Below are 18,118 nucleotides of genomic sequence, written 5' to 3'. Positions count from 1 at the left end.
GCAGACCAAAGCCTATCTTCTTGAAATCTGTTAGAAAACATCTGTGTCTGCTTAGGAAAGGAGGGATGTTATTCTGTCCAAATGTGAGAGACTTTCAAGGTTTCTCCTAGGGAGACTGTGATTTTATGACCTAATAACTGCTCCTACCGCTATTACCACAAGTGCATGTGACAATGATATTACTCAACAGCTACTTGCCACACACTGTGATGGCCAACACCACCTAACCTTTATGAATATTCTTCCAATTAAGTAGTATCTTCATTTTCTAGATGGTGGTTAGCAAGATGAAGTAATATATGCACAAGATTAATGTGGTACAATTAAGACTACTTGTGGTCTTTGACCCTGGTTCCTGGCATACAGCTTCAAAAATCCTTGGAATTTCTCCAGTGACAGGAGTCTTTGTTATGCTAATGAGATGACTCTTGATTGGTCCCAAGATAACTTCAGGATGGGATGGTGACCAGAAAGACCGACCATGTGATTAGTGATTAGAAGGTTGGAACTTAGACCCAGCCTCTGGGGAGGGAAGGGGAGGCTGAAGATTGAGTTCCATCAAATGACCAATGATCCAACAATGATTCAATCAGTCACGGCTACATAATGAAACCCAAAAAAACTCTGGACACTGAAGCTCAAGGGAGCGCCTGGATGATGAACACATTGATGTGCCCTGACTCCATGGAAAGAAGGCACGGAAACACTGCACTCCCTTCAAGACCTGTACTTACGATTACAGTTTATTATAAAGGATACACATACAGGTAGTGTATGTACATCCCGTATGTCTATCCTTTACAGTAAACTGCAATTGTAAGTACAGTGCTTTCCTGCATGCTATTAGTTGTTCTAATGAATTACTGAACTTGAGGAGGTCATGGGAACCCCAAATTAGTAGCAACCTGGTCAGAACTGCAGGTGTCTTAGAGACACCACTCATGGCTGGTATCTGAAGTGGGGCAGTCTTTTAGAAGACTGACTCTTAAATTACAAATCTGACACTAACTCCAGGTGGTTAGTGTCAGAAGTGAATTATAATCTACTCAGTTGAGGTTGAAACAGAACAGTCACTAAGATATGAAGTGCTATAGCCAGGACTCAAATCCTGTTCTGTCTGATTCTGAAGAGTATTTCATTATTATCAGAGTCAAAGTATAAACCATAACAACTTTAAATCTTTCATTTTAAAATTAAATGGTACATAACTCATGAAGGTTTTAGTTTCCATAGTAACTTAAAAAAATGAAAAATTGTATCAGCTTGACAACCGATAAACCCATTTAAGGAATTAAATTACCACATCATTGCTAGCAGACGTAGTTAACACAAATATCAGAGTGAACAGCTATGATCAAGTGGCTCTGAGGGATGGCAAAGTATTAGACAATATGAAGAGAATTTAGCGTCCAAAGTAAAAGCCACTTTTATAAACTTTTGAAGTTTTGAACCTTTTTCTATATCTCTCACAGAGTGCTTATTGTAAACAATTTTAAATAGCTAAGTACAAGTATAGAAATGTGAATCTGGTATAAAACGTTAAAAACCTATCTTTAACTTTCAGATACAATGAAAAGAGTCTCATTCTTATTTCCTGTGTGCTTGAGAGAAACCATAGGACATAAATTCCGATAATATCTTTGTGGTCAAAAGTGTATGTTACAAGCGTTCTCGGCCAACAAGGCAACTTTCTGAGCAGCAATACAGAAAAAAAAATTCATGAAACCCAGGTAATAATATTATGGTTTTTACTATAGCTTACATAAAAGCTTTCTAAGGTTTTATTTCAACTTACGAATCAAAAAGACATTTCCCAAAATTAATCTCCCTTTACCAGGTCGTATGTCAATTATATTGTTTTTGAGTGGCGAAAGTTTTCAGACTCATCTGTTTTACATTCCTCTTTCTTACCTGGCCTGTTAGTGGCTGCCATAATAAAAACCTGCTGACGTGTTTCCAGACCATCCATCTCTGTAAGTAGCTGATTCACCACCCGGACGCTTGTGCCTATCTAAAAAGAAATAATCACAGCTCCATCAGGCCCCGATAAAAAGAAAAATACATCGCCAGTTTTTTGTTTTGTATTTTTTTTGCCATACAAAATTATACATTTTATTTGAACAAAAGCTTTTGTCGAAAGAGATAACAATGATAATTTCCTGAGCAGTCACTATATATCCATATATCCACTGTATATCCATGCGCTGTGCAAAACATGTGCTCACCAGCAGACCGGTTCTTATTCACAGTGCAGATAAGAAAGCTGAGGCTGAGGGAGATTATTCGCCCACAGCTCAATAAAGGCAGAGATGAAACTCAAACTTAGATCTAGCTGATACCCAAGTCTTGGCCTCTGGGTTATACAAAGATCTAAAAGCTACACCGAATTTCCCTTTGGGCAAATCTGGACTCAGCTTTTCCCAGGATATCAGATGTTCCAGATCTTTCATCTGGAACACTGACACTTTTTTCTTTGAAGCGCACAGTACACAAAGTATAGCTACCTCAGGGCAACATCCAAGAGAAAGGTTCAGAGAATTGGTAAATAGAGGCATAAATTATTTACATATAGAAATTTTTTAAATGTATGATGGAGGAAATGAGAAAAGAAACACTGTGTTTTTTTTGTGTCATTAATTGCCTTTCTTCAACATAAATTTTATGTAGAGAGGTGGTACTGAGTTTAACCCACTGACTTCTCCAGAAAAAAAAATTGGGGGCACCTTATTATCACTCTTTGGTGAGATAACATTAATAGTTAGGAGATTAATAAAATTATAAGACTCAAAAAAATCAGTTACTGAGTAAAAATAAAAACAAAATATTGCTCTAATTCTACCTAAGCAAGTCAAAAACCTCTGAATCAATATAGGAAAAGCTTGACAGATTTTACTATTTTAAATTATAACATTGTACATAATTAAAAAATTAAAGATAAGTGATAAAACTGGGAAAAACAGTAGCAACACACATAATCGGACAATGGACTAATTTCCATCACATATAAAAAGCTCCTATAAAACAATAAAAAACCCATTTTAATAGCAAAAAGATCAAAATATATGATCAGGCAATTTATAAAGGATAAAATACAAATTCACTGAAAACGATCAACTTCACCGATAATCAGGGACATGAATACTAAGATGTAATATTGTTTTGCCAGTAAAATTGACAAAAATTAAAAGATGGGTATTATCCACTGTTAACAAAGGTGTAGGAAATAGTTACTTTTACACACTGTTGGTGGGTGTATGTAACTGGTAGTTTATTTGAGAGATGATTTAGTATTAGCTTTCAAAATATTATATGTATACATCTTTTACCCTGAAATTCTATTTCTAAAACACTCACATATGTCCACATATGTACAAAAATATCTGATAAGAATGTTTACTACAGATTTGTTTATAAGAGAAACAACTGGAAACAATGTAAATGTCGGAAAAACGAGAAAATTATTAAATAAATTCTTCTATATCCAGACTGTGGAATATTTTTGCAATAGTTCAAAGAATGAAGTTATAAAAAAAAAAAATTATTAACTACATGGGAAAATCATCACATTTATATAAAAAAGAAATCTAAAAAATCCATTTTTAGGTTTATGGAAAAAAGTTCTAGAATGATAAAAACTAAACACTGAACTGTTACCAGAAGTAACCCCTCCAAGCAGAGGTATAGGGAGGAGAATGGACAAAAGACTTTCAGTCAGTCTCCTTATACTTGAATTTATTAGAAATTTTCACGAGTATGCATTCATGTATAACTTGTATAATAACAAAAAAAAGAATACATTTGAATTTAAAATATTTTCAGAATCCCCTTCAGGTGAAAATGTTAAAAAGCAAAACACATATATCAGAATACAGAAATGTGTGGTGGTAGATATTTGAGAGATAACCTAGAGTTAGGAATGTAGTTCAAATGGCTGCAGACTTCTCTGGGGCAAGAAGTTGACTGGATATTGCTCAATGAACCCCTCCAAACTTAAATATTGGTTGATAACAGAGATGCAAACCAATGAAAGGGGCTGTTGACAAATGAAGGCTTTACTGGTAGAGAGTAAAAGCCAGAGCATTCCATGCCCTAATCGGCTGGATAGAAAGTATAGTGGTTTATTCTGGATTCCAGATTTTGGGATCTGAGAGCAGGGGAACAGGAAGGATCTTGGCCCCTAACACAAATATTGGAGACAAGACTGGAAATGGGTATTCTGTGATGGTACTGACAACTACCGGATAAGGAAACAAAATGGTTATGATGTGAATCACACACCAGTCAAGTTTTATTTTTGCAACTTTTGAATGTTTCTGAAGATTTTAAGCAAAACGAGGCACTGAATAAATGTTTTACTACCTAAGAGCACACACATAAAATAATTATTTGAAAATAAATCACAAAGGAAATATAATCACTTCCGTAGTCATCTTGTAAGAAATGTATGTATTCAATAATCTTTGCTATCTGCTTCAAAAAGGTTATTCTTTATGCTTCACTATGATTCCAACTGTTAATTACACAGCAGTATTAATGATACCGGAGGGTTTCTGGGCACTCGATATACTGAAATTCCTAAGAACTATGACTCCGTGTAGTAATGCAAGTGGCATTCAATGCAGACTAATTTATATCTTCCCCAGAGTGTAATGGTGCCAAGTCAGTATTACCTGACCCTACTGTGAGTGCACAATGGCTTAAATTACATTCTCTCCTGTCTCAAGAACTCAGTTAACTAAAGAGAACCATGAGATTATAAGACAGGCTATTCAAAACCAGTAATCATTTCCATTCCCAGCTACTCATTTGTGTGAATTAGATGCGTGCAACTGAAATAATATACAGAAAACTGAAACGGACACAGAGGCTAATAAAAATACAACTGTTATACCTCGGCCTCGATTTCAAATTATGAGGTTTCTTCACGTGAAGTCTCAGTGTTCTCAAGGAATGACTTTACAAGAACTACTTGACCTTTATATAAACGTTATAAGAACTTTCAAAAGGTGTGCGGTAGTTAAAAAATCTGGAAATCACTCATGTATGATACCCACCTCTCGGTCTGATCTTCGAGGGCATAAAGCATCCACTTCATCAAAGAAGATCACACAGGGGGCCGAGTTCTTGGCTCGCTGAAAAACCTGTCGCACAGCACGCTCACTCTCACCGACGTACTAAACATACACAGATAGGAAATACAATGCAAAGATAGTTCAACTTTGGGGTTTGGGCCAAATTATAGAAAAACTGGTTTTAAGTGGCATTTGTATGGCAGAGTCCAAAAAGTATTAGGGTGAACCACATGCAATTGCTGGTATTTGACCATTCCGATCTATAAATAGCCAGTTTTGTGTGTTTCAACTTAATAAAATTAACTATTATTTAAGCTTAGAAATTTTCTCATTTATAAAATGAAGACTAAATGGAACATAAAGTCTTCTCTAGGTCAAAAAATCCCCACAATTATTTTCTATTTTAGAAGTGATCTCCTAAGCTCTAAGCATATAAAATATCCAGCAGTAATTTTCATTAATTCAATAGTATTTTAATTACAAACAAGACAACTTACTGTTTGTCATTTCTACACAGGTCATCTTACTAAAGGAAGAATTATTTTGTCACATGGCATCAGAATAGGCAAAATGAGCCAACTAGGAGTCTAGGAGCTTTCTTATGGCAAATGTAGGTTAAAAACTAAATCAAACTATAAAAAATTAAGATTGGTCAGGAAACACAGCAATTCCTAAGCAGCTATAACATTAGGGCTAATTAATATAAAAAGTTATATGTATGAATATGATTTCACTTTTAGCAAGGCATAAGAAATTGTTTTTGTAAAATTTCAAACTATTTAAGCAGATTTTTTCGTTATAAAACTGCTAAATAAGACTGAATCTGAAAACATCTTTACAGTGCCAACAATATCATAAGGTATCTTTTGTTATTTTAAAGACTACACGGCCACAATAAAGTAATTAAGGCATATAATACACCACAGATGACAGTGATTTTTATTTTCTCATTTGAATAGAACTCTTTCACTCACATCGTCCTATAATTTTATTTGTGCTTTTGCTCATTCTGCTTCCCTCACTGGAACTGCTTTTCCGACCTACCTCCGAACAGTTCTTGCATTCTAAAAGATCCCCATCAATCTTTCTCTTCTCTTCTCTGCTGTTACAGCACTTTCTACCATCATAATTTTTGAACTAGTCTACATTCACCACATTATATCATAAAGTCCTTGGAAAGCAGAAGTCACGACCGTTACAAATTTTTCTGTGATCAAAATATCCTGCAGTGTACATATATAGTAGACACATTTAGTTTCCTGAAAACTCTAATTCAGCAAAATTATATTTAGAATGCTATACCAAAATATTCAGTAGATATTTCAAAAGAAAAGATATCAGTTGGGTTGGGAGAGAAAGTTTTAAATATGGAGGGAAGAGAACAATCAATATCCAAACAGACTTTGGATACAGCAAACCAAAATGACTATGTAAAAGGAAATTTGGTTTAGGGGAAGGTAAAACCTAGTGTCAAAAGGACAGATTAAAGTAATTAATCTTAACAAAGGGAACGGTTATTAAAAATAAGCACACAAAAGAAAAACCCACTATCTTGGTCTTTAAGAAATATTTCTATAAGGATCCTATACTTATTATCTCTAATTCTTTATTTGCCAGTTTTAAATCATGAACTGGCTTTTGCAAACTCAATTATTTAAAATACTCTCCCTAAAGTCACTAATTACCTTTTAATTGCCAAGTCTAAAATCCTCCCGTCCGTTGTTTTCATACTGTTGGGTGACACTGACAAGGTTGAAGCGACCTTCCCGTGGTTTTCAGCTCAGAAAGTCTTGGGCGTCCTCTGCCTTTGGACCCACCACTCTCCTTTGCCAGCTTTTCCTGCCTTGCTCCCTCACTGCTGGTATCTTCCGGGGTCTGTCAGAGGCTCCCGTGGTTAACACAATCACCCTGGCAGACCCCATTCATCCCAAGGTTTCAGGTTCCACTTAGATAATAGGGGCTCTTAGTCTCTTCAGAGCGCCAGGCCCACATTTCCCATGGCCTGCCAGGAATCTCCTAGTGGCTCTTTGAATCTAAAACGTCCTTGAGCAAACCCATTTTCTAACCCCAAGATGTCTGTCTTCCATGTTAGATCACCTAATCTCTCCAAGTCATTCTGGACTCTTCCACAGACCTCTTCCACAGACCTCTCCCCACATCTACCCCTAAAACACAAATCAGATTACAATGAGATAAAATTTCATAGTCGCCAGACTGGCAAAAACTAACAATCTGACACCACCAATGCTAGTGAGGACAGGGAACCATGGGAACACCCATTCACTGCTGGTGAAAGCATAACAACCACTTCAGGGCAAAAGCGGGCAATACTTAATGTTTTTGAAAGTGTACCTGCTATAAAATACAGCAATTCTATTTCCGAGTATATACCCCAGAGGGAAAATATGTCACAAATATGTGTGAGGATATGTGTATATAATGTTCAACCTAAATATCCATCAAGAAAAAAAACTGATTTCCAAGTGTGGTTATATTCATTCAATTGAGCATCACACAGAAAATTACTTCTAGGTAAACATATCAACAAAGATAACTATAAATATAACGAACAAAAGTAATAAAACAGTCACAAAAGAACACAGACCATTTATATAAAGCATTTTTGTTTTTGCTTTCTGCTCATAAAGAGATTTCCAAACATGTGACAAAAGAAGACACAGTAGTATATTGAACTCCAAATATAAAAATCACCCAGCTTCAATTATTATCAGCTCACGACTGACCTTGCTTCCTCTATATCCCAGCTACTTTTCTTTCACCTTATTTTGAGGAAAATCCCAGTCATCGTATGTTATTTGTAAATATCTCACTATCTCTAAAAGATAATTATTTTAACAAAACTACATCATTATCACATTTCAAATTTTTCTGAATTTCAAATATCCAGTAAGTGTTCAAATTCCCAATTGTGCTGTAAACATATTCTTGAAGCATGCAAAATAATACTATATGCTGTTCAAGGATAAATACATGTATAGTAAATGTAGACAGACATGTGCAGACTTAATGAACACCAAATTCAGGATTATGGTAATTTCTATGGGAGACAGAATGGGGGGACATGATTACGCAGGGGACTTCAAGTAGACTGGTTTCATTTGGGTTCTTTAAAGCTGGGTGATAGATACATGTGTGTTAATTATATCACTCACTGTAACTTCTGTGCTTAAAATATTTCATAATAAAAAATTTTAAATATTACACTCTTTAAAAAAGTTACACTCTTGCTTAAAGCAAGCCTCTATTAGCTTTCTCATATTCTGAACATAACACTGCAACTCGAGCTTGGTGTGAAAGCCCTTCACATTCTGGCTACGACTTCTTTGCCAGCTCATTCCCCCATCAATCCACCTCCCTTCAGAGCTCATTTCCATGGCCCCCTCCACCAGAAAGCCAGAACGAAGTGCAAGAAAAGCACAAAGGTGCACGGAAATCCCACAGGAAGGATTTATTCTTTATTCTGGGGGGAAAGGAGTATAAAATAGGAAGCTTGTAAAATATGAGAGGGGATAAATTTAAAAAGCCTTTTAAAACAAATGACACCACTCTCATTTCCTCTTTGAATATATTACAGAATGACATTTTTACTTTTCATAAGGATGGTCAGGAAATAAATTCAGTCTCTTAAATGTGAGTTATAAACTGCTTAAATGAAGATAGAAGTTATTATATAGCACTTTAGTGATTTCTTCCCCAAAAGTATTTTTATTTATTAATACTTAACTCATTTAAGCCATACAACAACAGGACAAGAAAAGTAGATCCAGGAGTCAGACACCCCAGATTCAAATCGTGGCTCTACTACTTCCTGACTGTCAGACTCTGGCCAAGTTATATAACCGCTCCAAACTTAAGTTTCCTCATCTGTGAATCAGAGGAAATGATAATTCCTATCTCACATGGTTGTTAAAGAATAATATATGTAAAATGTTTGATAAATACACGGCAGAGTAAATACTTTAAGATGTTAATTATTACAATTATCTCCATTTTGCAGGTGAGAAAACTGAGGCCCAGAAGTTTCACCAGACTTAATTAAGAAAAGCATTTGCACACACGAAGGACAGAGGTGTAAAGCTCCACGTTTTCACTTCTATGGTGGTGATCTTACCAAAATTCTACAATCGTTTCAAAGATCTGAGGACATTCTACCCTGTAGTTTGAATGACCATTACTTTCCTAATCTAAAACAAGGGCTGACGCCACAACAACTTACCATATTTAGTAATTCAGGGCCCTTGACAGATATAAAATTTAGGCCAGACTCATTGGCAACAGCCTAGTTAGAGGAAACAAAAAGAAACACAAATAAGACAAATATACAATAAAATAATAACTTGTGATAATGCAGGGATTTTTTTTGTGGTTTATACTCTATTTCCCCCACTTTTATAGTTGCCTCTTTCTTAATAAGAGAGGAGGCAAATGGGAAAAAGAGAAGTGGATAAAAAGAAAATTAAAGGAAGTGAACTTAACCTAAAACACTCTCAGGATTATTAAGACTAGAAATCAGATGGAAATGACATGGAACATTTGTGTACATGTGTAGCTCTAGCTTGGAATTCCAGTGAAGTATCACAATCTCTGTATCAAGAATTGCTTTGCCCAATGAAAGCAATCATTCATTTATTTATAGACCAAAATTTAAAAACATCAGTTTCAGTCATTACCAGGTGTCAGTATTAACAGGTATTTTTAATAAAGCTTAAACTGCATGGTTCAAAGCCAAAGAGAATAATGAAAGAGAAACACGTGGTTATACATGTAGAAAATCCAATATTTACAATCTGAATGCAGAGATGCAACCTGATTACAACCTCCCAAAACTTCCAGATGATCAGGAAACCGAGTTCTTTCCTACGCTTAGGACCTCACATCTGTGCTCCAGATCTACAGTCAACATGCTCCTTGGCATCTCCATTCGGCTGTTCCAGGTATATTTCAAACCTATCATTTCCAAAGCAGAACTCCTGAATCTCTCCCAACCCGCTCCAAACCCCATACCCGGAACTCTCCACCTCAGTAAACACAGTGTCTAGCCCAAAACCCTGGTGTCTTCCTTGATCTCTTGTCCTGTAATGTCATCCAATTGATCTGCAAGTCCTATTAGCTCTAAAACATAAGTGAGTCTGACACGTTCTCTTTCTTTACTACACCACTACCTCATCCAGACCACTGTCCTCTCTTGCCTAGACAGGAAAAAAACAAAAAACAAAGAAATGAACAAATGACCCCCTCAAACTCCTAACTGGTACCCTTTTACTGCTGCTTTCCTCCAGTCCACCTCCACACAACAGTCAGAGCACACTTTAAAAACGTAAATCAGATCATTTTACTACTAGGTTTCTCATTTACCTTCAAGTACAGTTTGGAATATATGTCATGGCTCACAAGCCCCTATTCTGGGATATGACAGTGTCTCTCTGGTCTAGCCGCTGGCTCTTTCCTGGTTCTTGAGCTCACCAAGCCCTTTCCCACCCTTCTTCAGGGATTTTGCAGCTGCTGGTCCCTCTTTCCGGAAGCCTCTTCTCCTTCTTTCTCTGACTATTATTGTGGCTAGCTAGTCCATCAGGATTCTGTTAAATGTCACCACACCCTGAACACCATTTTTATAATAGCCATCTCCCAATCTTTTACAACATGTTTATTTCCTGCATAAGTGTTGAACCAGCAATTTTGTTTATTGCCTGCCTCTTCCAGGCAGACAATAAATTCCATTAGCATAGGTACCTTGTTCACTAGTGTATCCCTAGCACCTGAAACAATTTCTGACAAAGAGTAAGGAGCTCAATAAAGACCTGTTGAACAAATAAATATATGCGTGCTCTGCTATGCAAAAATTGCTCAAGATGTGGATTCCCCTCTCTCTCAACCTTTGTCTTTCTGGCTGCCAATATAACTCTCCTACCTCTTACTCAACACTGTTAAGTAAAAGAGAGTCAGGATCCACATCTAATGAAGCCTGACTCAACCACATTAGGTTTCAACATCCATGTGCCAGATAACTAAGATTTAACCTATTAAAACCCCCAATGGTTCCTGAAACATCGGAAATCTTTGGCTTCTAAATGAAATATTGTGCACATAATTTTTCATGGATATCATTGTGCATCTTGTACTCACTTTCAGGCGCTATCTGCTTCCATACTATATAGTTCCAGGCAACTTTTCCGTTTCCTTTATTAGTCATTATTTTTAGTGTGTTGATTCCAATAATCACACACCTTTACCTTGTTTTTTTTTATATATATACACACACACACACATATATATATATAGTGCTAGTGTTTAGAAAAACTTTTATTATTTTATTATCATGAGAAAACAAAACCACCAAGATCAGCCAAAATCTTAACTTTTTATCAAAATCAAGGTTGCCAGATTCTGACCGATAAGTAGTTCCAAGATTTTACTACAGTAACACTTGTGCCAATCAGAGATATTTTCTATTATTCCTAGATTCTTGGGTAAGTAGTGATGCACCTTTTAGAGAATCTGATAAAAGTGGTGAACTCTCTCCCCAGAAAAACTATATATATATATATCAATCGCCTAGGCTCATAAATTCAGTGAGCTCTGAGGTCCGTCCATGGAGTCCTACCTTTGCCAGCAACGTTTTCCCACACCCAGGAGGACCAGCAAGGAGGACTCCAGCTGGAGTCACCAATCCAAGAGCTTGGAACTGATCTGGGTTACGTACTGGTGCCTGGAAAATATAAACCCAACGACAATCCATTACAAATGTCCTTTCATACTACATGTTCGAATTATCTCCAGATGCATATTTTCAGTACTGATCACGAGGCCTGAAGATATGAACAGTTCTTGGTGCAAAGTGCCATCATTCCAGGCATGAGACATGTGGTGATAAATAAAAAAGTCCTTGCTCTTGAGGAATTCATACTGGAATGTAATTTTTGAAAACATTTTAAATATGAAGACACAGTATTTCAACACTTAAAATTAAGATTTTTAAGAAAATTATCTAAATTTCTAGGTTGTAAAAATTTTAGGCATTGTCCTTTAAGAAACTAGAAGTGGCAGCACTCAAAAGCCAGAGATAACCTGTGACCTCAGTGTATGTTTTTTCAGTAGTTATACACCTCTAAATAGATCATAATTAATGAACCATGAAATGATCATCAGTAAGAATAAATGAAAATTAATCCAGAATTTCAGGGGCTTTAAAACTGCTTTGACACTTACAAGCGTGATCGAGTTCAGAAAGTTTTTATTTCTCAATTTGGTCTTGGTTGAAACATAAACTTTTCTTTTTAAACTCACTGCTACGAAATTCAAGCACAACCAAAAGAATTAAGTTTAAAACAGGTCTCAAAAGAATGAAAAACCATTGTTGGGGACTTAATAATAATATAACAGAACATACTAAAAATAGACATATAGTCCAGTTGATTTAGACATACAGTCTAGTATATGAGTGTGGTCATTTTCACATCGTGCACATGCCAATGGCATTTAGCAGCAGATACACCTACCAATATTGCCATGGTGAGCTCCTCTCTAATATCTTCCAGGGCACCAACATCTGCCCATGTAACATTAGGGACAGTGACAAAGCCTTCCCTTTTGGCAGAGGGTTGGACTGAGGATAGAGCAACAATGAAATCATTCAATTCAATGCACAGCCCTTGCAGCTGCTCCTCTGAGAGGGGATCTTGGTTTCTTAGCAACCTCAGCAGACTTTGCAATTCATCCTTAAAGGGAGCAATTGAGAGAAATGAAGAAAAACCACAAAGTTTGTTGAAAAGTTACTTTTTGTACTTCTAAAAATCACCCCTGCAGCATTTCTATAAGTTATAGTGAACTTCTATGTATTTTAATAATTTCTCCATTGACATAAGACATTTATTTTATTCTAAATGGATCATTTAATTTGGTGAAGGTACACCAATAATTCTCAAATATAGAATGATATTTGTACACTATACTAAGGCTAACTATTGCAAACATAAACAGTTGACAAACACATCAACAGCCATGTATTTCCATTTTTCGTTTACAAATACTCAAGAAGCAGCTGAATTTTAATATTAAAATAAAAGTACCCTGATGGTAGTATAATTTCATAATATGGTTCCTTGATAGCTTATCAACTAAAGAGAAAGCAGGCAATTTTCCAAGTACTTGAACTTCAAAGGCAGAATTCTTGACTTAGTGAAGAACATGAAAGGACAGGTATAAAAAGTAACTCCGAATAATTCAATTTATAAAATCCTAATTTACATGCAATCCTATGAAAGGAACGAGTTTATTATATTTAACAGGTTTAACTGTGGTTCCAAATGAGTGAGGAAGAAACAAATGATTTCTAAACAAAAGACCGGGATCTGAGTCCCTGCTCTGGAAAGTAAAGGCCATGTGGCCCCCAGCAAGTCATAACCTTTTTGTGTCTTTGACTATAAAATGAGAAAAGTAATGACATTTACTTGACAAAGTTATATGCATCTACTTATATAATATATAGAAGCCCTCTGTACAAGCTAGCAAATGCTACGTTATTTTGAGTTTTCTTGACTCACAAAACTCAAAATTTTAACACTGATATTGGACTAATAAACATGTCTCTTACATTCATGGGACTGTCCTCCACAGCCACCTGCAGCTAAGGACAAGGATCTGGTTGGCTCAGCAGAATATCTTAGTCCACCTAACCAAAAGATAACCAGGAAATACAACTAAATGCCCAACACGCTAATAGGAGTTGGCAAACTTTTTCCATAAAGGCCTAGAAAACAACCGCTGTAGGCTTTGTGGGTCATGTGTCTCTGTTGTAAGGACTCCTGTGTGAATTCTGCTGTGAAAAGTGAAAGCAGAAATAGACTATAAAAAATAAATGACCACAGCTGTGTTCCAATATAACTTTCATTTACAAAAACAGGTGGTAGGAGGAATGGCCAGTTTGCCAACTCTTGCTCTAGAATTTCATAATCATTATTTTCAAATGAATTTATTCTAGATAAACTAAAAGAATAAAACCTGTACTTTTGAAATGATAGATAGTCTGGGTGTGACTAATAATTATTCTAAAGATAAAATGCTAGTAAGACAGAAAATCATAAACCTCTGCTATACTGACACTTGCATGCATATAAGATAACACAAATTAAGAACATTTAAAGGACAGTTTAAGGAATCTGTATAGAAAGTACCTGTGTTTTAGAAGTGGGCTCAGTTCCAATCCTTTCTTCCTGGTTTCCTTCAGAGGGCAGACCTTCAGTCTCGGGATCTTTCCTCTGCTGCTCCCGTAGCGTCATTAAGACTCTATTGACTGCACACATGGCTGCCTCTCGGCAGAGTGCCATCAGATCAGCACCCACAAAGCCTGGTGTTAGGTGTGCTAAGTGACGAAAATGAAAAGTTGCAGGAAGTCTTAGTTTTCTGCACAAAGTTTGAAGTATTCTGTAGAAAATACAGAAGAAAAAATTCAGATTCCTAACCTACTAGTAAAGACAAGTCATCAAATACATTTATTTGAAGTCTTTGCTCCTTGTCGATGGTATTAAAATGGATACAGTATAAGATCGAAGAGTCCATTCATTCAACATATGAATCACTATTACATATCTCACCTTATTCCATTAAGGATTAAGGTAAATACCTGCTTTCTTAGGAATGATATTCAATGCTGTGAGGAATAAAAAATAGATTAAAAAAAAAATTCTGTCTTTAAGAATTCTACAATATTATAGCGTACATAAGCTAAATGATTCATGGAAATATAAGGTAGGTTCTACTTTTAGAGTAGATTAAATGGATATCTACCAGAAAGAAAAGCCTCCAAACTCAAATAAACCATTAATATTATTCATTACAAAAAGTTATGTTGATATATACTTTAATATCCAAATTTATATTAGGACAGTTACTTCTTCAAAAAATGGTATGAAAGTTACACAGGAGAAGTATTTAAGGCTAATGTGTCACGTCTTCAACCATCTTTCAAACGGCTTGGCAAAAAAAAGTATACATATACACAAATATATTTATTTTTATATAGAGTAAAAGTAAACATTGCAAAATGTTAACAAGTGGTAAAGTTAGCTGAAGGGCATACAGAAGTTTATTGTATTATTCTTTCAACTTTTCGGAAGGCTTGCATTTTTTCAAAATGTAGTAATCTACTAAAGCCCTTTAAGGACTTCGTTGATGATACCGGACAGATGAACAAAGGATTGTATCTAACAGGGATGATGGGCTCCCCTGTGTCCCTGTCTCTATCATTAAGTTCGGCACTTATCAAAAAAAGAGCTAGATAAAGGACACAAGCCTTATTTCTCTCTTACTGCACTGCAAGCATCTTGAAAGCAAAGACTTACAATTCTTTATATTCCTCATATTGCCTACCACAGTGGTATATACACGTACTTGCTGAATAAATGCAAACAACTTCTGTATTGAGTATTATTTCGCTGCAGGTAATGAACACATTAGTAAGCAAACTTAGATGGTTAGGTAACTGTTTAAAGATTGCACATGTGGGAGTGCCATTAGCATGCATACAGATGGCTATGAACACAACAGCTAAGGATGTAACTGCCAACCAAAAGCAGAAGCCACATTAAGTACTGGGAAGATGGGAAGGAGGACACACATGCCTTCCTAACCCTTCCTCCTACCCACAGTGCCTTCTGATTGCTTTTATTCCCTGCATTCATGAAGTCACTTGTTCTTCATCTCTTCCCTTCTTCACTGTCCCCCCGACTATTTCCTTTCACTACATGCTACTTTTTCTAAAAGCTGCTGGCAATCATGTACATCAATTTTAATGTCATTAACTTAAGCCAAAACCATTATAAATATGGTGTTTCAGATCATTTCTTTACTAGATTTCTACCCTACTGCTTGAACAGTGCCACCTGAGATATTTTTGATTATTGCCATTTTGGTGGACATTTCTTTGCTCCGTTGACATTCAACTCCAATAACTAGGAAAGGCTGGTCCTACAGCAAACACAGATTTCAACTCTCTGGCTGCCATTTAATTTTTTTTCACAGAACCTGTGGTTTTAGGCAGGTTAGTGCCACAGGTTAAGGTATGGTACTCAGATATAACCTACATGTGGACCAGTGAGCACTGCTCTGCCAACTAAAAAACTTTGCGTTTGCAAGCCATCGTTAGTAAGGCCATACAAATGAGTATGGAATAATGACTCCATTATCACTCCTGAAAAAAAACAGCCTGAAACAATTGTCCTTTTGATGAGTAAATTATTTTCTTAAGTATTAATTTAATGTGGGCTTTCTTCCCTTCCAAATCCATTTCAATGGTGTACGTGCACAAACACAGACACAAAGAAGAGAGGAAGAAAGGCTACCAGGTGTTTCTTGACCCTCAGTTGCAAAGCCTCCAGTTCAGATGACATAGTGGTACATCAACTTAATTCTAAAAAGCATACCTTTCCCTGGATGCTTCATCTGGGATGCCTAGGCATATTTCCCGGTCGAATCTTCCTGCACGTCTCAAAGCAGGGTCTAACGAGTCTGGTCGGTTCGTAGCTCCGATAACTAGGACCCGAGCTGTAGCAGCCACATTATTCAGATCTGGTTAAGAACCAGACACAGGGTGAGTGGTGAACAAGACATCTAACACTGAGGCCAATAATGCTTACATGAGTGATTTAAGTGGTTAGAAAGGATTACACACTTTCACGGCACTACACATAGAAAACACTGACTAAATGTCTACTATGTGAAAGATGTGAGGAAGATAATATAAACTGTCCTCAAGCAGCTCGCAATCTACTGAGAAACATGTAAGACATATTCTGTGAAGCTTAACAATAGGTATAAACAAAGCTCTACAGTAATATGATGGAAGAGAAATGAGTAGTTCATGGAGGAGGTAACATGCTGGCCTTGAAGGACAGGATGTTAATAAGTAGAGTCATAGGTTAATGAAATTCTACATGGGAGAAATGGTAGTGAAAGCACAGAGGTACAAACACATGTGGCTTGTTTAGACAAGGCGAGCAGTCTAACAGGGAGTCTGGACAAGGCAGTAGTACATGTCTCAAAATAGATTCACGGCATTAATTTAAAGTGGGGGAAATACAATATACAGTCTTCAGCTGCTCTAGCTTAATCTAGAGACAGAACGCAGAGCCTAAAGTGAATCTTCCGTAAGTTTTCTCTCAAGTGAGCCAGGGGACCAGCAGGGACTCTGAAGATACACTCCCTCACAGGTAATAAGAAGGCAGTAAGATGCTATTTAAGGACCCTAACAGCCAAGCCATGAGGAGTTTGGAGTATATTCTTTAGCCAACAGGAAGCCATGAAAGGTTTTTCTGATGTGATTTGTATTTTGGAAAGATAATTCTAATAATAATTATGAACAAGAAGAATCAAAGGGAAGAGTTTGTTGCGATTTGATGATAACGATCAGGTGAGAGATGAGTGAAATAAGGCAGGAACATAGTATATTTAAAGGAAAAGACCAATTTAAGTACAATGTGGTAGATAGAATCCAAAGCACTAAGCAAATGATTCCACATGAAGGGTGAGGGAGAAGGAAGAGACAGAGATGACTTAGTTTGGATGATGAGGTGGGTTGGGAGATAAATACAGGAGGCATTAAGCCTCACGACAACTCTGAGAGGTAGGTTTTTACATGAGGAAAATGAAGAACTGAGCTTGAGGGATGAGGGCTAAAACAAGACAAAAGATGTGGCAAACAGATGCTCATTAATGACTTTTCTATAACTACAGTTATACCGTGGAAATATATATGTAAATAAACATCTGGGTTCTAGCCTATGCTTTGCTAATGATTCGGTGTACGAACTTGGCCCTCTGTTCTCTGTGTTCAAATTGATGTATACAAGAAGATATTTAAGTTCCTTTCCAGCTCTTAATAATTAGATTTATGTCTGAGTTTAAGTTTAAATCAGGTAGAATTATTTCTCCTAAGTAATCTCATTATCTTGTTCATATTTACTTAAAAGTCTTAAATTATTAAAATTTAAAATTTATAAACTCTGAATTAATAAGCGTTTAAAATTCTTAAA

General features: G+C 36.2%; 1 protein-coding gene across 2 annotated transcripts in view; it reads right to left on the bottom strand.

The window, feature by feature from the left end:
• NVL (nuclear VCP-like) overlaps positions 1-18,118 on the bottom strand; it is a 65,855-nt gene that overhangs the window by 29,856 nt on the left and 17,881 nt on the right. The window contains exons 12-18 of one of the 2 annotated variants that reach the window (XM_006916204.3): positions 16,511-16,655; positions 14,264-14,513; positions 12,590-12,808; positions 11,695-11,799; positions 9,310-9,372; positions 5,055-5,174; positions 1,912-2,011 (exon numbers count right to left, since the gene is read on the bottom strand). In XM_006916204.3, coding sequence (XP_006916266.1) covers positions 1,912-2,011; positions 5,055-5,174; positions 9,310-9,372; positions 11,695-11,799; positions 12,590-12,808; positions 14,264-14,513; positions 16,511-16,655 — 1,002 coding nt within the window. The remainder of the gene's footprint in view (positions 1-1,911; positions 2,012-5,054; positions 5,175-9,309; positions 9,373-11,694; positions 11,800-12,589; positions 12,809-14,263; positions 14,514-16,510; positions 16,656-18,118) is intronic. The other variant, XM_006916205.3, reaches the window with a different exon arrangement.

Source organism: Pteropus alecto, unplaced genomic scaffold (genome assembly GCF_000325575.1).
Source record: "Pteropus alecto unplaced genomic scaffold, ASM32557v1 scaffold65, whole genome shotgun sequence".
In the NCBI taxonomy this organism is placed as follows: domain Eukaryota; kingdom Metazoa; phylum Chordata; class Mammalia; order Chiroptera; family Pteropodidae; genus Pteropus; species Pteropus alecto.
This window is presented reverse-complemented; position numbering and strand designations above follow the sequence as displayed.